Source organism: Lycorma delicatula, chromosome 4, assembly GCF_047948215.1.
Source record: "Lycorma delicatula isolate Av1 chromosome 4, ASM4794821v1, whole genome shotgun sequence".
Taxonomy (NCBI): Eukaryota; Metazoa; Arthropoda; class Insecta; order Hemiptera; family Fulgoridae; genus Lycorma; species Lycorma delicatula.
Window position 1 is genome coordinate 16,000,376 of NC_134458.1, and position 23,621 is coordinate 16,023,996.

Below are 23,621 nucleotides of genomic sequence, written 5' to 3' on the forward strand. Positions count from 1 at the left end.
AAGCAAAATAGGATTTATATGGACTTTTTTGCTCATTTTGGTGTCCTGAATCAGTACCTGAAGTTCAGCGAATAAGTCCTGAAACACCTGATATATATACAGATGTTTCAAAATAATGTATACACACTTTGAGCTGTCATAGAAAATTTATTTTCCTACCAACAAGGTTAAATTTCTGAGAAAAGTAAGGTTACAGTCCAATTTGAAAAATAAGTGTACTTTCTGGTCAAACTGAATGTCCCAAATGGTGGTTTAAGGAAATGTTCAAAATGGTGACCTTCACACATCTACAAGACACATTTGAGGTCCATGGAACAGTATATGATGTGCAGAAAGGCCAATCAGGGTGAAATTGCATGCCTACAAGTGATGAATTCTCAGATGTGGTGCTAGAACTGTTTCAGCATTCACCAAAAAAAATCTGTAAGGCAAGGTTAAATGAGAGTAAGTGCTAGTAAGTGTGCGACACATTCTGAAGAAAGGCAAGCTGCATGTGTACATTCCAAGGTTGGTGCAACAACTAAGTGATGATGACCCAGATCACAGGGTACAATTTTATGATTGGATTCAGGGAATGGTTACACACAAACCAGAATTTTACAGGTAGCACCGTTTGTTTGGATGAAGCACAATTCAAACTTAATGGTACTTTCAACAGACATAATTGTATATACTGGGCTAAAGACAATCCCCACATTACTGCTGAAAAGACTGTGAATTTGCCTGGTTTGAATGTGTGGTGCAGTCTGTCTCCTAAGGGACTCATCGGGTCTTTCCATTTTGAAGGTACAGTAACTGGAGTAAAGTACCTAACAATGCTTGCTGATTTCATTTCCCCTTCCATTCATGCAATATACGGTAATGGCAGGTATTATTACCAACAAGAATGTACCCTGCTGCACTATCATAGGATGTGCAAGCATATCTGAATCAAAATGTACCAGACCAGTGGATAGGATACAGGAGACCAATCAAGTTTCCTGCATGCTCTCGGCCTTAAGCCACTCAATGTTTTTTTATGGGGCACAGTAAAAGACAGAGTGTACCACTGTAAACCAAATAGCCTGGACACACTTTGGGATGAGACTGAAGCAGTGTGCACAGAAATCCCATTGGACACTTTGGTGCAAGCTACGGAATCAGTCATGACTGGTACTTAGAAATTTACCAATGCTGATGGCCACCATTTTGAATATTTACTTTAACAACCATTTTTAACATTCAGTTTGTCCAGTAAGTACACTTATTTTTTAAATTGGACTATAGCGTTACTTTTCTCAGAAATTTAACCTTATAAGTAGGAAAATAAATTTTCTATGACAGTTCAAAGTGTGGATACTTTTTTTTGAAAAGTATAAATTACAAAGTAAAAGCATACGCGCGCGCGCGCGTGTGCGTGCGTGTGTGTTATGTTAATACACAATGAAGTTCTGTTTTTTAAAAAACTTTATGTATTTTACATTTAAATAATTCTAATTAATAATCATTTAATTTAATAATTATTAGTTGTTTATTTATTTAATGTAGATTTTAATAAATTTTAATAAGATGAGAACCATACATGGACTAAATAAAAATATATTACAAAGAAACAAAGACTGAAGCTGCAACATTCCTATGCGTAATGATTTTTCCTGTAAATACCTGATGTCCAGGCGCTTGTGGCAATTGTCATACATGTGTCAGCTATCTACTGTATTATAACTCCTCCATCCCCAAATAAAACATCCGGGGATGCTGATTAACAATTTTGGGTGTTCCCCTTTTAAATATTTTAAAATCTAATTAAGATTTCATTAATTTCTAATGATACATAATTACAATTATTAATACACTATTTTTAACAATACTCTTTTCACAATCTACTTCTTGATGTGATACCAATTCAAATGAACAAAAATATATATTATACACATTATTACTACATTCATTATTTAATCCAATAAATTTTGATTTTTCTGATTCCAATAAATATTTCACTTTAGGTATAATTGTTATGTACTTTAAGTCTTTAATATGGGGGATACAGTTATTAATTTATAAAAGGTATAATTCGTTGGTTCCACAGTAGGCAATTTAAGAAAATATATAATATTAATATTACTAATTTTACAATTAACTTTTAACATACTTTCAAATTCTTTAATATTACTTATCTTCTAGTAGCATAGTACTTGAATATTTTCTCAATTTCACTAAACAATTCCCTAGTCAATATAATAAAAGGTTGTAACGTATTTAATTAACAAAATGTCAAACTATTTTCAATATCTTGTACTAAACTTAAAATAATGTTATATTCATCAGATTTAAGAATTCTCTTAACTTTTCTAATTTTATGAAACTATTTACATTTTCATTCATAATTAGTATTCTATTTCTTAATTCATTAAAATTGCCTTCAATTACTGTTACTGTTCTATTAAATTCATCTATAATATTTATATTAACAGAATATTGATTATATTAGATCAATAATATCATTTTGTTTATATTTCACTTTATTTAATAAATAACTCTTTATCAATGGCATCTAAATTACCTGTAATTGACTTTATAATTGAACTTAATCCATTAATAATTCCTTTTTTATTTCTTAACTTATTTCTCAATAATATTATTTTTAATTTTTCTTCAGTTATCATTTTTGTATGATTAATAAATTTTACATAATTATTTACATCTCCATATGTATTACTATTATCTATAACAAAATCTTCTCTGCTACTTATGTTATACAATTCTTTGTTATTAATATTATGTAACACATTTGTATAAATATTCAAGTGTGATACATGCTTTCAAACTTAGCTACACCAAAATTAATTGATACAATTTCAGAATTTATTGTAATAGTTTTAATTTCAACTGCTGCCATAGTTATTCTTCGGTATCCAAGATGGCAGTTATTTAGGAACAGTAAGTACCTAGAACAGGATTTAAATAAGGTTTAATATTTGTACCCTTCTTCTTTTTTTGTTTTGCAAGGTCATTCAGTATTGGGCAAATGTATTCTGTTTTTCATATTATAATGTCTTCCTTGTATTTCTGTTTTCTATCTTTATTTATTGAAGTAATTTTCTCCTTATTGAATTAATTTTTTGTTTTGCTTTGTTTTTAGACTGCTTTAATGTAGACTTCTTGTGGAATTTCAGGTAATTCTTCTTTATCAATATTTATTTTTTCTTGAACCTTTTGTTTAGTTTTTTATTTATTATTTAATATGTTCATATAATTTTTTAACCTTTTTTTTTTATGTGTATTAACATAATCGTTCATTACTTGTTACTGTATATTTATTTCTAATAATGAATTGGTATTAAGATGTCCATATAATACTTCATACAGGGTTAGTTTATTAACTGAATGGATACTACTATTGTATGCGATGACTGCATATTTTATTCTAGTTTCTATATTTTCATTTTTAAATTCTTCTGTATTATTAAATATTCTTATACGTTCCTTTAATGTGGAGTGGAATTTTTCACATACACTGTTTGCCTGTGGCTGCTGTGTACTTGTAAAATGTATTTTAATTTTATGTCATTTCATTAAATCTTTAATTATATTATTAAATTCTGCACCATGTTAGAAATAATTATTTCAGATATTCCAGGGTGAGAAAAATAGTTTAATGACTTATCTGATACTTTGGTTGCTTGTGGCCCTACAATTAAATAGATTGAGCATATATGGAAAAACTATCAACTATTGACAAAAATTTTTAATTTTCAATTGGAACACAATCGATATGTAATATTTGTAGTGGTTTATTGGGCGTTGGGAAATAAATTCATTTCTAAATTTAAAGAAATTTTTCATACGTAGTTTTTAAACATTTTCATGAAAAATAGTTTAATGACTTATCTGATACTTTGGTTGCTTGTGGCCCTACAATTAAATAGATTGAGCATATATGGAAAAACTATCAACTATTGACAAAAATTTTTAATTTTCAATTGGAACACAATCGATATGTAATATTTGTAGTGGTTTATTGGGCGTTGGGAAATAAATTCATTTCTAAATTTAAAGAAATTTTTCATATGTAGTTTTTAAACATTTTCACATTTATTAATGTAATTTTGTATGTGTTTTTAAATTTGATGCATAATATTTTCTTTTAATTTGTTGGTATGTTCCTTCTATTCCATGATGATTTGTTTTACCAATATGATAATAATTGTTAAGTCTTTAGAGCTAGGACGGACTGTATTAATTGTTGGATGAATGAATGAAACAATATTCTTTTAGGATAGTTGAATTTGATTTGTAAAAGATACTAAATAACATACTAGATAACTAAATGGCTCGCAGGCCAGTGCTAATAGAAACTAGAAAGCAGCACTAGCTGGCTCAAACTAGGAGTGGAACATACCGCCCACCAATTATAATTCTAAAACACAAAAGTAATATGCAAAATGAAAAAGTAATATATGAAAATAATCAACATAAAAATCTTGAAAGTACATAAGAATTTGAAGCTACGTTAAGCATAAATTCCAGTATTGCCAAAGCAAAAAACTACAAAAACAAATAAAATTAAAAAATAAACAAATACATGAAAATAGAAGTTAAAGGAATTTCATTCATTACAGTCAGCATCACTTAGGTTATTACAAACATCTGAATTTGGAAGAATTATTAATCTATTAACAGCTCTTTTAACAATTGTATTGTTAGTTTTTACATCAGCTACTCTAATTAGTCCATCATCACCTGGATATACCTAACAATTATTCCCAATTTCCAAATTAGTGGAAGGAGATTACTTTCTTTCACTATAACTACATTGCCAACACAAATGTTATTATTGGAGATCTTACATTTATTCCTCTGCTGCAAGGAATGTAATAGTCATTTGACCATGTTTTCCAAAAGTCTTTCAATATTTTTTGTATAAGCTGCCACCTAGTAAGACTATTTATATTAACGCCTGAGAAATAAGGATCAGGTAAAGTTAACGGAACAAAGGTTAAAAAATGTCCAGGAGTAAGTGGAGCTGGATCAGAGGAATCGGTTGATGGTAAGTATAATGGTCTGGAGTTTATAGCATGCTTCTATCTGAATTAATAAATTGGATAACTCTTTGTAATTTAAAACAGAATTTCCCATGACTCTTCGTAGGAGAAATTTCATGCTCTTCACAGCAGCTTCCCACAAACAACCCCAACTAGGAGATTACGGAGGAATGAAAGACCACCTTATGCTGTTTGAGGTACAGAAAGATTTAATTTTGGAATTAGCATTATCGGTTTTAAGAAAGTCATACATTTCTTGAAGATAACGATTTGCACCGCAGAAGTTTTTTCCAATAACCGAAAGAATAGCAGAAGGCAATCCTCAGCATCCTACAAATCTTTGTAGGGCAGCTATAAAATTTCCTGTAGATAAATCAGTTACAAGTTCAAGGTTAGAATCATTGTAATAAGGATAAAATCAAAACCTAAACCGACAACGATTGTTAATGTCTATATGCCTACAAGCGCCCATGATGATGATGAGGTAGAGTGTACATACAAAGAGATTGATGAAGCAATTAAACACGTAAAAGGAGATGAAAATTTAAAAATAGTTGGAGATTGAAATGAAAAGCATTGGAAAAGGCAAGGAAGGAAATATAGTGGGTGAATACGGGCTGGGCAAAAGGAATGAAAGAGGGGACCGACTTATAGAGTTTTGCACAAAGTATAATTTAGTAATTGCCAACACCCAATTTAAAAATCATAATAGAAGAATATACACTTGGAAAAAGCCAGGCGATACTGCAAGGTATCAGATAGATTATATAATGGTTAAGCAAAGATTTAGAAATCGACTTGTTGACTGCAAAACTTACCCTGGAGCAGACATTGATAGCGACCATAATTTGGTGATAATGAAATGTAGATTTGGGTTTAAAAACTGAAGAAAAGGTGTCAGATGAATCGGTGAAATTTAGAGAAGCTTGAGGAAGAGGAGGTAAAGAAGATTTTTGAGGAGGACATCGCAAGAGGTCTGAGTAAAAAAGATCAGGTAGAAAATGTAGAAGAAGAATGGGAGAATGTTAAAAAGGAAATTCTTAAATCAGCAGAACCAAACTTAGGCGGAATAAAGAGAACTGGTAGAAAACCTTGGGTTTCAGACGATATATTGCAGCTGATGGATGAACGTAGAAAATATAAGAATGCTAGTGATGAAGAAAGTAAAAGGAACTATCGGTAATTAAGAAATGCTATAAACAGGAAGTGCAAACTGTGCAAAAGAAGAGTGGATTAAAGAAAAGTGTTCAGAAGTGGAAAGAGAAATGAACATTGGTAAAATAGACGGAGCATACAGGAAAGTTAATGAAAATTTTGGGGTACATAAATTAAAATCTAATAATGTGTTAAACAAAGATGGTACACCAATATATAATACGAAAGGTAAAGTCGATAGATGGGTGGCATATATTGAAGAGTTATACGGAGGAAATGAATTAGAAAATGGTGTTATAGAGGAAGAAGAGGAAGTTAAGGAGGATGAAATGGGAGAAACAATATTGAGATCTGAATTTAAGAGAGCATTAAAAGATTTAAATGGCAGAAAGGCCCCTGGAATAGACGGAATACCTGTAGAATTACTGCGCAGTGCAGGTGAGGAAGCGATTGATAGATTATACAAACTGGTGTGTAATATTTATGAAAAAGGGGAATTTCCGTCAGACTTCAAAAAAAGTGTTATAGTAATGATACCAAAGAAAGCAGGGGCAGATAAATGTGAAGAATACAGAACAATTAGTTTAACTAGTCATTCATCAAAAATCTTAACTAGAATTCTATACAGAAGAATTGAGAGGAGAGTGGAGGAAGTGTTAGGAGAAGACCAATTTGGTTTCAGGAAAAGTATAGGGACAAGGGAAGCAATTTTAAGCCTCAGATTAATAGTAGAAGGAAGATTAAAGAAAAACAAACCAACATACTTGGCATTTATAGACCTAGAAAAGGCATTCGATAACGTAGACTGGAATAAAATGTTCAGCATTTTAAAAAAATTAGGGTTCAAATACAGAGATAGAAGAACAATTGCTAACATGTACAGGAACCAAACAGCAACAGTGACAATTGAAGAACATAAGAAAGAAGCCGTAATAAGAAAGGGAGTCCGACAAGGATGTTCCCTATCTCCGTTACTTTTTAATCTTTACATGGAACTAGCAGTTAATGATGTTAACGAACAATTTAGATTTGGAGTAACAGTACAAGGTGAAAAGATAAAGATGCTACGATTTGCTGATGATATAGTAATTCTAGCCGAGAGTAAAAAGGATTTAGAAGAAACAATGAACGGCATAGATGAAGTCCTACGCAAGAACTATCGCATGAAAATAATCAAGAACAAAACAAAAGTAATGAAATGTAGTAGAAATAACAAAGATGGACCACTGAATGTGAAAATAGGAGGAGAAAAGATTATGGAGGTAGAAGAATTTTGTTATTTGGGAAGTAGAATTACTAAAGATGGACGAAGCAGGAGCGATATAAAATGCAGAATAGCACAAGCTAAACGAGCCTTCAGTAAGAAATATAATTTGTTTACATCAAAAATTAATTTAAATGTCAGGAAAAAATTTTTGAAAGTGTATGTTTGGAGTGTCGCTTTATATGGAAGTGAAACTTGGACAATCGGAGTATCTGAGAAGAAAAGATTAGAAGCTTTTGAAATGTGGTGCTATAGGAGAATGTTAAGAATCAGATGGGTGGATAAAGTGACAAATGAAGAGGTATTGCGGCAAATAGATGAAAATGAAGCATTTGGAAAAATATAGTTAAAAGAAGAGACAGACTTATAGGCCACATACTAAGGCATCCTGGAATAGTCGCTTTGATATTGGAAGGACAGGTAGAAGGAAAAAATTGTGTAGGCAGGCCACGTTTGGAATATGTAAAACAAATTGTTAGGGATGTAGGATGTAGAGGGTATACTGAAATGAAACGACTAGCACTAGATAGGGAATCTTGGAGAGCTGCATCAAACCAGTCAATTGACTGAAGACAAAAAAAAAAAAGTTCAAGGTGTATTGCCTTCATGCTGAGACATACAAACATGCAATGTAAGCTTTAATAGTCGCATGATTAGTAGATCGAGTATGCCGCCCACCATGACGGATAAGTATCGGACCCGCACAGTCAACACCAGTTGACTGGAATGGTCTGGAAATTGTGACTCTTTCTTTTGGCAGTTGTCCAAATAACTGACTCTGAGGCTGAGCTCTAAAATGAAAACATGTCAGACACTTATCAATGACAGAACGAATTATGATTTTAGAATTGACAATCTAATATTTCTGCCTAAGTGACGAATGAATTAATTGTAATCCTCCATGAGATAATCATAAATGTTCCTGCAAAATAATCAATCGAGTAAGATGACTATGAGGACTTAAAATTACAGGATGTTTAGCATTTAAAGACAAATTTGAAAAATTTAAACGATCTCCAACGCAAACAATACCATTTTGATCTAAAAATGAGTTAAGAGAAACTAATTTGGTTTTCTTTGATACAGTCGTATGTTTCTTTAAATTGCTCAATTCCTTAGCAAAATACGATTCTTGAGTTTGACGATTAAGAAGTTCTAACGTGGATTTGATTTCTTCCAGTGAAAGATCTGACAAGAAACGATTATTTTTATTTTTTAAATTGTAAATGAAACGACGACAATATTAAAATATGTTTAATGTTCAAATGAACATTACAAATGAAGAAAATGGTTTTGAAAGTTCTGTTGTTTTACGAGCAGCTGAAAACATATGGTTTTGCTAGTCTCCTCTCTTTCTTGAGCGAAACTGGCCGGATCATAGAAACGATAGGATGATTGGATGGCCAGGCATTCTCATACGAATCTCCTAAAGTACAGTTTTCCTTACGAGGAAGAGATACAACAAATCTACCTTGGTCATCACGGAAGGTATTTGCAACAAAATGTTTTTTTCAGACAGATTCCTCCTTAGTCGGTAAACGATCTTCCATCCCTTCAGATCTCCAGAATGACTCTACTTGAGAGGAAAGCTGTTCATTACTAACAAAAAGTGCTATTGAATCTGAATTATTTGTCCGTTTAATAGGTTTAGGGATTTCACCAGAGACTATGAAACCAAGACGAGTTTGTTGAAGTATAATATGATTAGAATTATGAATTATCTGGACAGGCTTAAGCAAAGAAAGATAATATTGAGCTCCTAGAAGAAAATCCACTTGCCCAGGGACATTAAAATTAGGATCGGCAAGAAAAAGGTGAAAAGGAATTTCCGAGTCGGTTACGTCTATAAAATCATTCGGTAACAAACCTTTAATCGATGGCAGTATATGACATTTCAAGTTAAAATTTTCATACCTAGAATTAATATTTAAATTAACACTCAACTTAGACCGAGTAACAACATTATTAATACCTGATATCGGCATTAAGACAAGTTCGGTGTAAGACAGGTTCAGATAGGTTTTGCAGCAAACACTTCAGTACAAAATGAAATGATCGAAGTAGAATCAAGTAAAACCCTGGCTTGAATGAAATTACCTTGTTTATCCTTGACATTAACTACAGCTGTTGCAAGTAAAACAGATTTGTTAGGTTCTGATTTTAAGGTACAAGATGAACTATTAATCTTCCAAGCTTGATTTGGCTTGGAAGATTTATTTGCTGCCTCTTGCAGCGTTTTATCTAACAGTGTATGATGCTTTCATGAGCATTTTTTACATTTAAGATTGCTTGGGCAATCTTTTATGATATCTTGTTTACTTTAACAATTAAGACATAATTTTTCCTGAAATACAATTTTTTTTCTTTCATTAATATCATATTTTAAAAATTGATCACACTGTTGTTAACTATTTTATTTGAGTCAATTACAACTGACTTTTTGAAACGATTTTCTAGTTTTTTATGTTTTAATTTAAGTTTATCAAAAATATTATCGTATAAGTCCCTATCCTCCAAGTCTTTATCTGTTGTATCTTTGTGCAATTCCATTTAAGACTGAACTTCAAAAAAGGTTTTTTCGTATTCTAACAGCTTATTAAATTTGATAGTGAACAGATCATAATCGTCTGATTCGAAATTTAAATTATCAATGAAGGTTCTTAATTTTGCTGAACAGTTTTTCATAATACCGTTTCATAATTAGATCTTTGAATTCCATTTTGACTTAAACTATGGTATTGATGAGATAATACTAAATAAATTGATAAGAAATTAAATTAAATAAACTGATATTTAAATTGATAATTATTAAATTGTTTTAGATGATCGGAAGTTAAGTTGATAAGAATGCGTGTTGATTATGTTCTGGGTAGGCTTGTTGATGAAGTTGTTCTAATGTATACTCGATAGGAACGGAACAATAATCAATTATTTCTTGTAATTCATCATTATTAACAATATCTAATAATTTATTGTTACATTTAACTAATTGTAGTTGACTACTTTTAAAACATTGAGCTATAAGTTGTAAATCTTTCATAAAAATTACCTTCAAGGTGCAAGCTATATTTTATATTAGGAAATAAATATTCTTTAACAAAATTAACTATACCATTAACAAATTTATTTAATATACATTTAAATACATTTTAATAAGACATTAACTTGATGTTGAACAAATGAGAATCATACATGGAATAAATAAAAATATGTTACAAAAAAGCAAAGCTGCAGCTGCAAGATAATCCTAAGTGTAATGATTTCCAGGAAATACCTGATATCCAGGTGCTCATGGCAATTATCATATACGTCAGCTATGAGTATTTACTGTATTATAACTTATAACTTTATATATATATATATATATATATATTATATTTCAACTTCCCAACTTGCTTCTGATCTGAAACATTTTTTCTAAACCATACAGGTTTTTAAATTAGCATACAAAAATTCCATTATTTTAATCTCAACCCACTTGTATCATAATAAGAACAATTCATAGTAAATACACCTTTATTCTGACACCTTTTTTCCAATGCCATTTAAACATTTTTTTAAGCATACTGGTTGGGGCATTAAGTAGAAAACCGAAATATACAGAGATTTCCAATATATTATTGGGGTAAAAGACTACGAAATAAATAACTAATTTTATAGTAACCATGGCTTTCATGTCACCAGAATAATCAATTAGCCTAATCATTTTTTTCATTGAAATCACAATTGTAGAAAACCCCTTATAAGGAGCTTGGGACATTTAAGTAAGAAAACAGTAACAAAATACATTAACATTTTTCAAATTTCATGGTAATGAATCTATTATTAGCTTATAAGTACCAAAAACCTTGAAATACTTTTGACAAAGATAAAATAGAAAAGTACAAAAATAAAATGTATTTCTAATCTCAATGTAAAGAATATTGTAGATATACTTGACAACACAAATTATAGTGTGGATTCAGAGACTTGATAAAGTAATCTCATGACTTTCCTACAATTTTTTGATAATTGTTAAGATACATTATAGTGGAATATTGATAATCTGAATATCAGAAAAATGGACAAACAGTACAATATAACCATAAGTAAATTTTTACATGACTTTTAGGTTTAAACTGGATAAAAGGAAATGACCATATTTTACTAAGCCATACATCTGTAAAAAAAAAATGCATACTAATATTAATTCAGTCTAGATAATAAGTAGACAATTAATAAAAGTTCTAAAGGAATTGATTAATATGCCAGTCTGTAACCTTGTACATTCCTTGAACAGTCTAGAGCAATGATTCTCAACCTTTTTAGCTCCACAACCCCCTAAAGTAAAATCAATATATAATAAATATTTCACAACCCCTCCCCCTTAACTTTGAGAGATCATCAACTTGATGATCTCTCACCACTCTCATAGTCACTCTGTAATTCAAGCCATACTGATAAAAGTACACTTGAAGCATCTTATCTCATAGCATTAAGAGTAGTTAAAAAGTCCAAACCCCATACAATCGCAGAAAACCTCATATTGCCTGCTTCAATTAATATGGTCAGTGTTTTAATAGACATTGAGGAAACAAAAAAATTGAAAAAATCCACTTCCTAACGACACTATCAAGGTGAATCGATGACATGGATCAAAGAAAATACGTTGTTTTGCAAATCAATACCTGATCATGCAACAGGACAGTGTATTTTTGATGTTTTTTATGAAGTTACTAAAAACTATAACATAGACTGGACAAATTGTACTGCAGTATGTAGTGATGGTGCAAAGGAAAGTAGGTGCAAAGAAAAGCAAGATGGTGCAAGGGAAATTGGTGCAGTGATGGTGATAACAGGAAAGAAAAATGAATTTTTGAAAAAATTAAAAGATTGTCTTACACCAAGGGTGGAATTAACACAATGTTTCCTTCAGACACATGTTCTTACCACAAAAAATATGAAGGAAAATCTCAAACACATTCTTTGTAAAACTGTAAAAATGGTTAATTTTATTAAAAGTCAACCGCTACAGAATAGGCTGTTTACTAAACTATGCAATGAAATGAAAAATCTCTTCTTTTCTATACAGAAATCAGATGGCTATTGCAAAGGAAAGTGTTAACCTGGTTACTGAATTGTGAGATGAATTAGGGTCATTCTATGTCAAATCAACAAGCCTCACAACTTGACCATCACCATTTTCAACAAAATTCACAGGACTGATTTTATCTATAAAGTGTTGCAAAAAAATATTTTTTTGAGATTTTCCAGTCACTCAATTTTTTGTGTAGGACTGTAAAAAAGTGAAAAAATTGCAAAAAGCAAGGTTCAGATAATTACAAAAAATTAATTTTCTTAGCTCCTATAAGAGCTAGACATTTCAATTTAATGTAATTTTAAAGCTCTTGGAATGAGCTTTCATGTAATATATCACTTGGCAAGAATTTGTGACATAGTTCAAGGTAACCAAAAAATTTATTCGACCAAAAAAGTATATTTTTTAAAGATTTGAAAAAAATATTTTGTTTTTGCTTCCTAATGTGTTGTACATGTGGTAAACATTTCATAATGGGATTACAATGTGATTATGGTGAAATATGATAATGAACTTCTACCTACTTACCACTTAACTGCAATTTGTATAACTTCCAAAGATATTTACAGAAGAATTACACAGTATACACTTATTTTTACAATTTCTAATTAGCATTGTCCACTTCTTGCTTTGAGAGGTTATAAACTCTTCCTATTGGATTTACCCTGGGATCTACTTTTGAAATAACATCACTCCTATGTACATTAAGAGCATCCTCAAAGTCTGGGTAGCTGAAGGAAGGTCCATGTGGATGTAAGAACTTCATCTTCACTGTTTGATTTTTCTCATTTAAGTCTAGAACACACCCTAACCACCAGTGTCCATCATATCTGCAGATCAAAAACCTAACCATTTCTGTGAATTCAAGATTATTCTCAACATTTGTTGTGCCTGCTACTGTTGAGTTGTTAGAAAATGAAAACATCCTCACTTGCAGCTGATTCTTGTTCAGTGGTACAAAAGAGTGGAGTTTCTGAGCACCCGATATAGTTCTTGCTGTCATTGTCCTACTCTTCAAAGCCTCTTCTTCTCCTTTGTGCTTTTTAATTATGCTGTAATTGAAATGTATCAACTCAATCTGCCCATTTGCCCAGTCATACAACTGCTGTGGAGTCATGATCTGGTAATGTGTTTGAAGACTTGCTCTAGCTGCAAGCCTTTTAACAGTCCCCCCCCAGACCATCACATGTACTTTTTCCATGAAATGTGGCAAAAAAATTGCACTCTGCTTACATCCCAAAGTCTTATTCATGGTAACACAGGTTGAGAAAATTGAGCCTGTTTTTGTACTGAGAGGCAGGACCAGTAGTAATAGATCAGGCTTGGTTTTGTGATAAAATGAGACTGCAAGAAACCAATTAAATATTTCTGAAAAAGGTGCACTGCTATTGTGTAATTTGTGAGACAGCAATTATGACAAGAGATATATGTATCAATGTTTTTGTTGTTGGATCTTCGAAATAAATTGTAACGGGGTGAAATGTTGCCTGTGCATTATTCCAGTGGAAACCTTGGGCTGCATCCAGGAGAATGAATGAATAGTTTTCAGTGTAGTCACAAATTACAAGATATTCAACTTTTTTTAGAGGTTACTTCAGATGGGTAAGGTAACTGGGCTGTTGAATAGCAAGAAATAAGTGTTGAAAAAGTTTTGGAATTTTTTTAAAAAGTATACTGATGAATTCTTAAATAGGTTTAATTAATGTCTTGAGAGATGTTCTTTTTTTCAACTTGTATCCATTGTTTATACGTGATGTTTTCAATGCAGTTTAGCTTGAAAGCTTCCTCAATTCTTCCCTAGACTTCTCCAAACCGAGGACAATTTTTGCAATTTCCAAAGTAGCAAGCTTCAGTTGGATTAGCACACACTACATACGTCATAATATCTTTGTACACTTAATTGGTCTACCACCTTCCAACAGTTTTTTCATTCTACAATGCATAACCATAGGTTTTGTGTTTTGGAGCATTGTACATACACAAACACTGTGGGTTCCACTTAAACCTGCAAGAACACAGTACTTAGGCCTGAATTCACAGAACTTTGAAAAATCCTATTTTCAGCAATAGATACCTCTGTTTAAACAATGCAAAAGCTTCATGGAGATTACACAGAATTAATTTTTTTTTGAACATGCTCTTGTCTAACAAATATCTTAAGAGAAATAAAATCTTTTTTCTGGACATCATTCAACTTATTTCTTCACTCTCATATAGATGTTACTTTTTCTGCTGTTTCAAAATCTAAAGTTCTACCAAGTTTAGGATAAGGACATGACATGACACCTGTTTCTTTAACCACACTTTTAGCTTTCTTTGCAGTGTAGTCTGATAATACTCTAAATTCATCTTGAATGTCTTTTAAAGTTCAGCTTTTTGGAAGCATTGTTAACATTTGCCTCCTGATGCTTTTATCATCTGTAATATTAAATTTTTCCTTCAAATGGTTGATAATTTCATGATCAGAAGAGAGAGGAATAGCATCTTGTTCAGAATCTGAATCCATGTTTTATTTTGTTTTTAAACACTGCTGGCTTTCTTAAGCTTTTCCTGAGGGTATTTACTCTCACATAGTCGTTTTTTCTGAATGGGTGATTCATTTAAAACAATCAAACTTTTGTTCAGAGCATTTACAGCTTCATCTTTTTCTGGGGAACACAAAGGATTTAATTGTTGTTATTCTTCATTAGAGGTAAGATTCTTCAACATTATTTTTAGTAGATGCTTCTAACTGTTTGTGGGAAGTATCACAAATTTTGTAACCTTGTTTAAGAAAAGTAATTGTTTGCAGTAAGTTTTTGCTTACACTTCTCAGGTTTTTCTTACAGGAATTATAATTTGACTTTTCATATGGATTGCAACAGTTCCTTTTACTTGAAGCTATAGAAGTTGATGGTTCCATGCTGGTCACTATTCTGGTCCAAGGTTATGATGAATTACTTATAAAACTCCAAATTCGTATCGAAAGGCAAGCTCAGTTAACAAAGAAGGACTGAAAAATCTGAAAAAATATTTTTTGTATTACTTTATAGATATGATCAATCCTCTTGGGGAGTACACCACTGAGCCTTCTGTTCCAAGAGATGATCCAGATTAAATATTACTTTACTTGTCTCAACAGGATGAAAAATGTATTCTTTTGCTGGCACTAGGAGTGCGTGTCATGACATGCTACTCTTCTGCCTCAACAAGTGACCCAAGTATGGAAGACTAGAAGGGGTTCATGATTGAATCTCAATTAGCAATTCCCACATAGGGGGAACAACTGGAATATTCTCCTGTACCTAATAATTACAAAATTATTTTTTAACATGATCCCATTGCAACCTCATTATGGAATGTTTACCACATGTACAACATATTAGGAAGCAAAATATATTTTTCAAATTTAAAAAAATACACTTTTGGATATATTCAAGGTCAAATAATGGTTTTGGTGACCTTGAACTATTAATATCACAAAACCTTGCCAAGTGACATTCATATGAAAGCCCCATTCCAAGAGCTTTAAAATTATACCAAATTGAGCTCTCTATCTCTTATAGGAGCTGAGAAATTTATTCTTTTGCAATTACACAAACCTTGATTTTTTACTTTTTACATGATTCTACACAAAAAACTAAGTGACTGAAAAATCTGAAAAAAAAAAAATTTTTCTTCACTTCATGGATAGAGCCAAACCTGTAAATTTTATTTTAATTACTGAACATGAATCTGAGAAGTGCATTTATTTTTGTTGATTTGATGTGGAATGACCATTAATAACATTTTTCCCGGATAAACAAACGCCATTCTCAGTATTTTTACAGAATAACGAGTTAATGTTTCTGATGGCTTAATTATCTGATGTATTTTCACATTTAAATGACTTGAATGTGGATTTACAAGGATGTGATAAAAACATTTTATTAATGATAGACGAAGTTCATACTTTCATTAAGAAGCTTGTTATCTACATTATTCACCTTCAAAGCAAAAATTTTTTATGTGTTTCCACCTACTTCCAATTATATTAAGAAAAATCTGGATGAAGAAGACACTATTCTTCACTGTTTGGATAGCATGAAGATGCATCTGTGTGAGCCAAAAATTAAGTTGGCAGAGTATTTCCCAGAAGATAGAAATAATTTCTTGAAGAAATGGGTACTGAATCCATTTAGTAACAACACTGTTGCAGCTGCTAAATTACCAGTTTAGATTCATGTCCAGCTCATCAAAATGTCTGCCAATAAAATGTTACTACTACAATTCACATCTGAAAATTTTGATACATTTGGCTTGCTTGCTGAAGTGAATATGGAAATTTAGTCACAGAAACATCAAAAATATTAATCCCTTTCACCACATCTTACCTCTGTAAAAAGGGTTTTTCATGTATGGTTGTGCTAAAAACTAAATATAGGAATTGTCTTTTACTACTTGAAAACAATTTGCTTTTGTGTGCTTCTAACATAGATCCCCATGTAGAAAAACTTTTAAATGAAAAACAAATGCAGCCATCTCATTAATTTATTTTCTTACATTAGTACTTATAAATCTACGTAAAATGTTTAAAATAAATTATCTTTTTCTCATAAAATGGTTTCATTATTGTTTGCATGTAATGTTATAGACTAACTTCGCGACTCCCAGGTTGTTCTCTAGATCAGCATTTCTCATGCTGGTCTAGAGGGAAAACATCCTACATAAAATTTTGTTTTAAATTGTAAGCATATATCTTATACTAGGTACTATTTCTGACAATGTAACAGTTTAGTTTCTCTACAGTACTAAGAATGGTTTGTTCATAATGACTCTTAAAAAATAAAACTGATTAAAGACTATAATACATTTATTCAAATTCTATTCCCTTAAAAAATTAAAAAATAAAACTGAATAAAGAACTATAATATTCAACGCAAACAATGAGCCAAGAGAATGAAGTCAGATTTATTTTTAATGAGAATGGCCTTGCCAAAAACGACTTTACACAAATATTTTATGAATGTAAAATGTCATCCATCATCAATAAACAAAATGAAAATGTGCATAAAAAAACTGCTACATGCCTTAACAAAACATTAGTATTCAGAAATGTGAATAACATAACCAAAATCAGCTTACATCACTAATACATCAAACTTATTTCCTTAGTGGCTAATAAATTAAAATCACAGTACTGTACAGTGGAAAACACAGGATAAGAAAGTTATATGTTTAAATATTATTTAAACATTAAATTACATTTTTGGGGAGCCAAATTACTAATTATCAGAGTTTATAAATTTTAATTTTTAAGAGTCGGCAAGCCGACGAGGAGCAACCAGAATACGGGGTTAACAACTGTGTGTGACATATAAATGGGAAGAAAGATTAAAGAAGTCAGAAGTTTTGAATATTTTTTTATCTAATTTCGCCAACGACTAAATTTGGAGTATAATTAACTAAAACTCATAATTTAAATCAAATAAATATGTAGAGTAATAAGACTGGATGTATTAACATCACCATTGTAATTCAAGATATTACATTTTTTAAAACAGAACATAATCTTAACCTAAACCATGACAACAATTAACTTACAATATAATGTCGGCGTCTCAGGTAAGAACCAACGGTAGCTTTAATATCTCTTCCTGATCTTTTTGTATTTCTCATGGTCTTCGACATTTTCATACATACGAATAATAACAATTAAAATATTAACTACACAAAATGCAACATTTTCTCACACATTTCTTACATCGGTTAAAATTAATTTGTAAACGTTTGGAACTACGACGATGTATCGATCAGCACTCATATTTAAAACCAATCGATACAATGATTCTCCAAAAGACGGAAAAATTCGAAACCAACGACTCGGCATTTTCTCTAGTTTTGCTGGCCTATATAAAATAATGAAGCAAAAGTGTACCACGTATTTTATATACAAATAAAATAAAAGCGTCAAAATACCTCATTGTTAGAAAACTGTTTTTTAATCCAAGGCTAAATATTTGAATCCAGTTTTATTTCATTAACATTTGAAATCTACTAGATGACCTGATTTCTTGATTAAAATGTTCCCCTCATCTTCACTGAAGGGTTAAAATAAAATCATAAACATACCAGTGTACACCATATCTTCAATTTGTAAAATTATCTTTCCTTTAGCTTTAAATTCTTTTTAATGATGATTTCCTCCAGTACTTAAAGCAGTAAACATAATATGCTAGTTCATTTGTTATTGTAGGCTGGACATTTAACTTCAGTGCATACTTACCAGGGATTTGCTTTAAATGGGTAAACAGTGTTAGCTTTTAATTTTTTTTAAGTAGCACATATACCGGCCTCTGTGGAGTGAGCAGTAGCATCTCAGACTTTCATCCAGAGGTCCCAGGTTCAAATCCCAGTCAGGCATGGCATTTTCACACACTACTTATCATTCATCTCATCCTCTGAAGCAATAGCTAATGGTGGTCCCAGAGGTTGAAAAAAAAAGAAAAAAGTAGCACATAATTGTTTCAGTAATTATATATATGTAGTCTTTTTTTTATCATTAAATTATTGTCTTTTCATATTGACATCCATCTTGATGGTACAACATGGTACGGTACTGCTTGATTAGTAGTGAGTCATTTCTGCATACATTTCAAGGAATGTAAACAACCAAATACCTTCTCTGGGAAGAATTTACTTTGAATCCTCCAAATGAAAACATAATTTATTTTTAAATATATCATGTTAATCTTCCAAATGATAGCGTAATTTATTTTTAAGTGATTTTACTTTGCTAATATCCTTGAAAATCGTTTTATTAGTTCTATTGAACAAATAGTAAACAGTCTTCATCTGATTTAATTAAATATTTATTTGTTTTTTTTTATTTCTCTATAGAAGGAATAACTTCTGGGTAGAATTAATTACATTACTCAGTGAAAAACATGTAGTTCACACATTATAGGTTGTATTCAGTTTGAGAAATGAACATAATTCTATTCAGAATAATTTTCATCATTTGTTAATTTTCAGGCATACCCATTTGCCATTAAATCTCGAAAATGAAATGCATCTAAAACACAATATTTTTTGCAGTAATTTTTTTCACCATATTTCACATGCAGATTTTTCTGAAATCATTCTCTAATGATTTTTTTTTTTAATAAAAAATATCTTTCTGAATGATATCTGAACCAATCCAACAACTATCCATGACTATAACTTATTTATCAACTTGTATATTAGATAAAAATCTATTCAGTAATTTACAACATCAATACCAAAGCTAATACACTCATTGTTCATGCATATTTTTATCAAACCAGTAGATGATTGGTCTTTATGTCTGACTCCTTACTTATAAAGTCTTTCCCAAAAACATTCACACCAAATAGAAAACACTAATGGCGTTATAATATACATAGTATGATCTCTGTCAACATTAATTCGTATTTATAGCATATAGACAGATGTCACTGTGTTGGTCAATGAACAATTTGTTTCTACTTGTCTACTTCAGTTTTTAGCATTGCAATAAATAAATTGCATTTTAACTTTCATTTAAGTATTTTTATTTAAACATATGTAAATATTTTTTGTACCAAATATTAAAATTAATGCTGTCTTCATTGAATAGTTTTTTTATAGAGCATTTTATTCCAGGACATATCCAGCTTATTTCATCACTGACAGAAATTAACTACTAGGTCTTCTGTCTTAATAGATAATTTTTTACTACTTTGGGAAAGTTATCTTGGGAATTAATTCTGTGTTCTACAATGTCGTAAGATTGTTTTGCAGAGTATGCACTACACCCAACTCTTCTATTACTTTTTAATTGACTAGTTATGCAGAACAGCAATAATTAGTATAATTTTTTTCAGGATTTAGAAGACAAATCTTCAATCTTTGTTTAATATTCTGGATTAAATACTTACTATCTTCTATAGAATCTTAATATTCATTGTTATTATCTTCCTCATTAGTCTTACATTCTATGTTAAATGAATCTGAAAGTTTATTTTAATTTGTCACAGAGAATTTTTTCATGCTTTGTAACCTCCAAATATTTTTTTTTCATTATTCTAATAATTTGAAATATATCCAGCATTATTGAAGGAATCTTTAACTATTTCTAGTCGAATAAAAGAAATTTCTTCTGCTTCTTCATCCAAGTTTAGACTTAAGTTGATACATAAAAATATTTTTGGTGGAAAAAACAACTAAAAGAATTTCCTGGTATTAAAGAGTGAAAAACTCTCTCTTTTCAATTATCTGTAGAAATTTCTATTAATGCTTTCCTAATTACTTTTTTAAATTTAAAAAAATATCACAGCATACTGTACCAAATAAATGTTTCTATTTAATTACATCTTTTTGATAATGGTATGTGCACAAAATTATTAAAAATCATGTCGCATTTAACTCTTTTTCTTATCAGTTTAAGATCACAGTCTTTATAATTTTTTTTTACAGATTAGAGCTTTGAAATTCGATATTAATTGTAATACCAAGACATTTCCAAAAAAGAATTCATAGAACAATTATAAAGAATATTTATAATTTTATGAAACAGTAAGAAAAAAAAAGGAGTTAATAAAAATTAAAAGAACACATTCAAAATTAATAAAAAGTATGTTATAAAAGATAATTGAAAGATAAACAAAATTGTCACATCAACATTGTTTTTATAACTATTTTGTGGAATAAAAAAAAAACCAATAAAAGCAGATGTGTCTAACATGTATGTACCATCACTAGGATGAATTTGTCGAGTGGCAATAACTCATTTAAACAATCTTTTATACATGAATAATGGATGCATAAGAAAACTTTTACATGCTAATTTCACTATAGACCCACTGAGTTAGTCTACTGGTAAAATCATAGTGGAAAATCAGCTGTTTAACAGTGGATTTTCAAAGTTGAAGATTTTGAGGTTCAAATCCTCAGTAAATATAAATTACTTTTTTATGGATTTGATTACTAGACAGTTGATACAAGTGTACTTCGGTGGTTGGGGTTCAATTAACCACACATCTCAGGAATGGTTAGCCTGAGTCTGTACAAAACTACATCTCATTTACGTGCCACACATATCATTCACATCTCACTCGGCTATGTGATTACTTATTGTTCACAAGTTGAACAGATTACAATGTGCACATTAGGAATAAAAAAAATTCACTATAAAATGCAGGTTGTTTCATAAAAAAATAATATTTTGAACTATTTCAGTATGATATAAACTTGTAATTGATAAATGAATAATGTATAGGCAATAAATAATAAGATTGATCAGAATAACAAGATTAAAATATAAAAATAGATAATGTGCAGTTAATACTGTTGGACAGTGGTTTATAGAAAGTTTATTACATGTTCACAATTGCAAGTCATGTGAATTAGAGCAAAACAGAATTACATGCATGATGCCATTTTCAATCCTTTTATATTTGTTAAATGCTTTTAATGGCGAGAGAAAATTAAGCCTCCTCAATATGTACTTGAATAGTCTTTTTTTTGCATTAAATGGTTCTGTGTAGTTTAATTAAATAGTAATTTTACCAATGAACTTAAACCTTTTCTTCAGACTGGATTTAGATGCATGTTTAAAATTACCTTTAAACTAAGATGTTTTTCTTATTCAGTTATTCATATAAACTAGTTTTATCACCGAAAGATATCAGCTTAACATCAGAATACATACTGTAGTCTTGTTGCATGGCCACTAATTTACAACTAAAAAAAATGTAGTCACCCATTTTTTATTCTGAAATAGATACTTCTATAATTCTGACAAATTTGTTTGTACTAAGCGAGTTAAGAATTATGTTTTATAATCAGTTTCCAAAGATGAGTTACGATAAGGTGCTAAATGGTAGTACAATATTCAGTCAATGTGGAGAATGGTGCATTTTCTGACTACCCAGCTTATATATGAAGTACGGAAATCAATTTTATTTTTGAAAAGTGAACAGGTATCTTTTGTGAGCACCATGCTTTCCACTATAGGGAAATTTCATTGCATAGTCGTTTAATTTTTAAATTGATTTTCTCATATTCATAGTTTTTTTACAGATTCATGCTATACTTCAAGAGATAGAATTATATCAAAAAACAAAAAGATCTTGAGGCATCGGGGAGCTTAATTTAAAATTTCATTTAGAACAGTTATAAAAAAATAGACAGTTGAGTTATATGGACACCAGCCTTGAGTTTCAAGCAAAATCATTAAAGGAATACATTTCTGTAAGTGTTTTACTGTTAGAACAGAAAGGAATGCACCTAATTTGGAATGAGTGCTATTTTGAACAGTTTACCAAAACGATGTATTTTATCTGAGCTTTTCTAATGTACGGAACCCTTTCCCCTGAACATAAAAGTGTGACTCATCAGAAAACATAACATATTTCCAGTCCTCTTTGTCCAGTTAGCATTTGCTTTGGCCAACAAGAGCCTTTTTTTGCACATTGCTGGTGTTAAAAGCCGCTTTTAAGCTGGTTGATGAGCTTTCTGTCCTGCTCAAGAAATTGGTGTCTAACAATTATCATATGAATCTATTCCACTGGCTGATAATTTTCAATTTAAGTCCACAGCAGATAATTTTGGATGAAGTTTACTTTTTCTCACAATCCTGTATTGCAGTAACTTTTCTTTTACAGCCACATTTGCCTTTCCTTTGAGACAAAAAGGAACCAGTTTTTTTTTAAATTATTTTAAAATAGCATTCACTGTTCCTAGACCACCACCATACAGAAGCTATTTGTCATTGTTTCATACTGGTGTGCTCAGAAAGAGAAACTATTCTTGAACGCTTTCTTGGAGTCATGTCCATTATTATACATTCAAGACACACAGAACAAAACATGCAAAGTATGATTTTGTAATAAAAAATTAAATAAACTTTCACAAAACATTAGTTATAACATGCAAATTACTAAATAACCAAAGAAAAATAACCACTCATTACACAAACAACTTAAGCAATGGATGTGGTCAAACATTGTAACCACAACATAGAAATAAACAAAAAGTTTCCAGCGTCTGAATTAATTTGCAAGCTACTGTAAGTAACTTTGTCTTCAATTTTAAGAACAATAGATAAAGTTCACCAATTCTTTACTACGAAAAAAGAGTG

General features: G+C 30.6%; 1 protein-coding gene across 3 annotated transcripts in view; it reads right to left on the reverse strand.

Annotated features, from left to right (window-relative positions):
* LOC142323137 (TAF5-like RNA polymerase II p300/CBP-associated factor-associated factor 65 kDa subunit 5L) overlaps window positions 1–18,281 on the reverse strand; it is a 118,654-nt gene extending 100,373 nt beyond the window's left edge. For all 3 annotated transcript variants that reach the window (XM_075362393.1, XM_075362394.1, XM_075362392.1), the window contains exon 1: window positions 18,083–18,281. In XM_075362393.1, coding sequence (XP_075218508.1) covers window positions 18,083–18,175 — 93 coding nt within the window. In that variant the 5' untranslated portion in view covers window positions 18,176–18,281. The remainder of the gene's footprint in view (window positions 1–18,082) is intronic.
* Window positions 18,282–23,621: the final 5,340 nt, after the last annotated feature.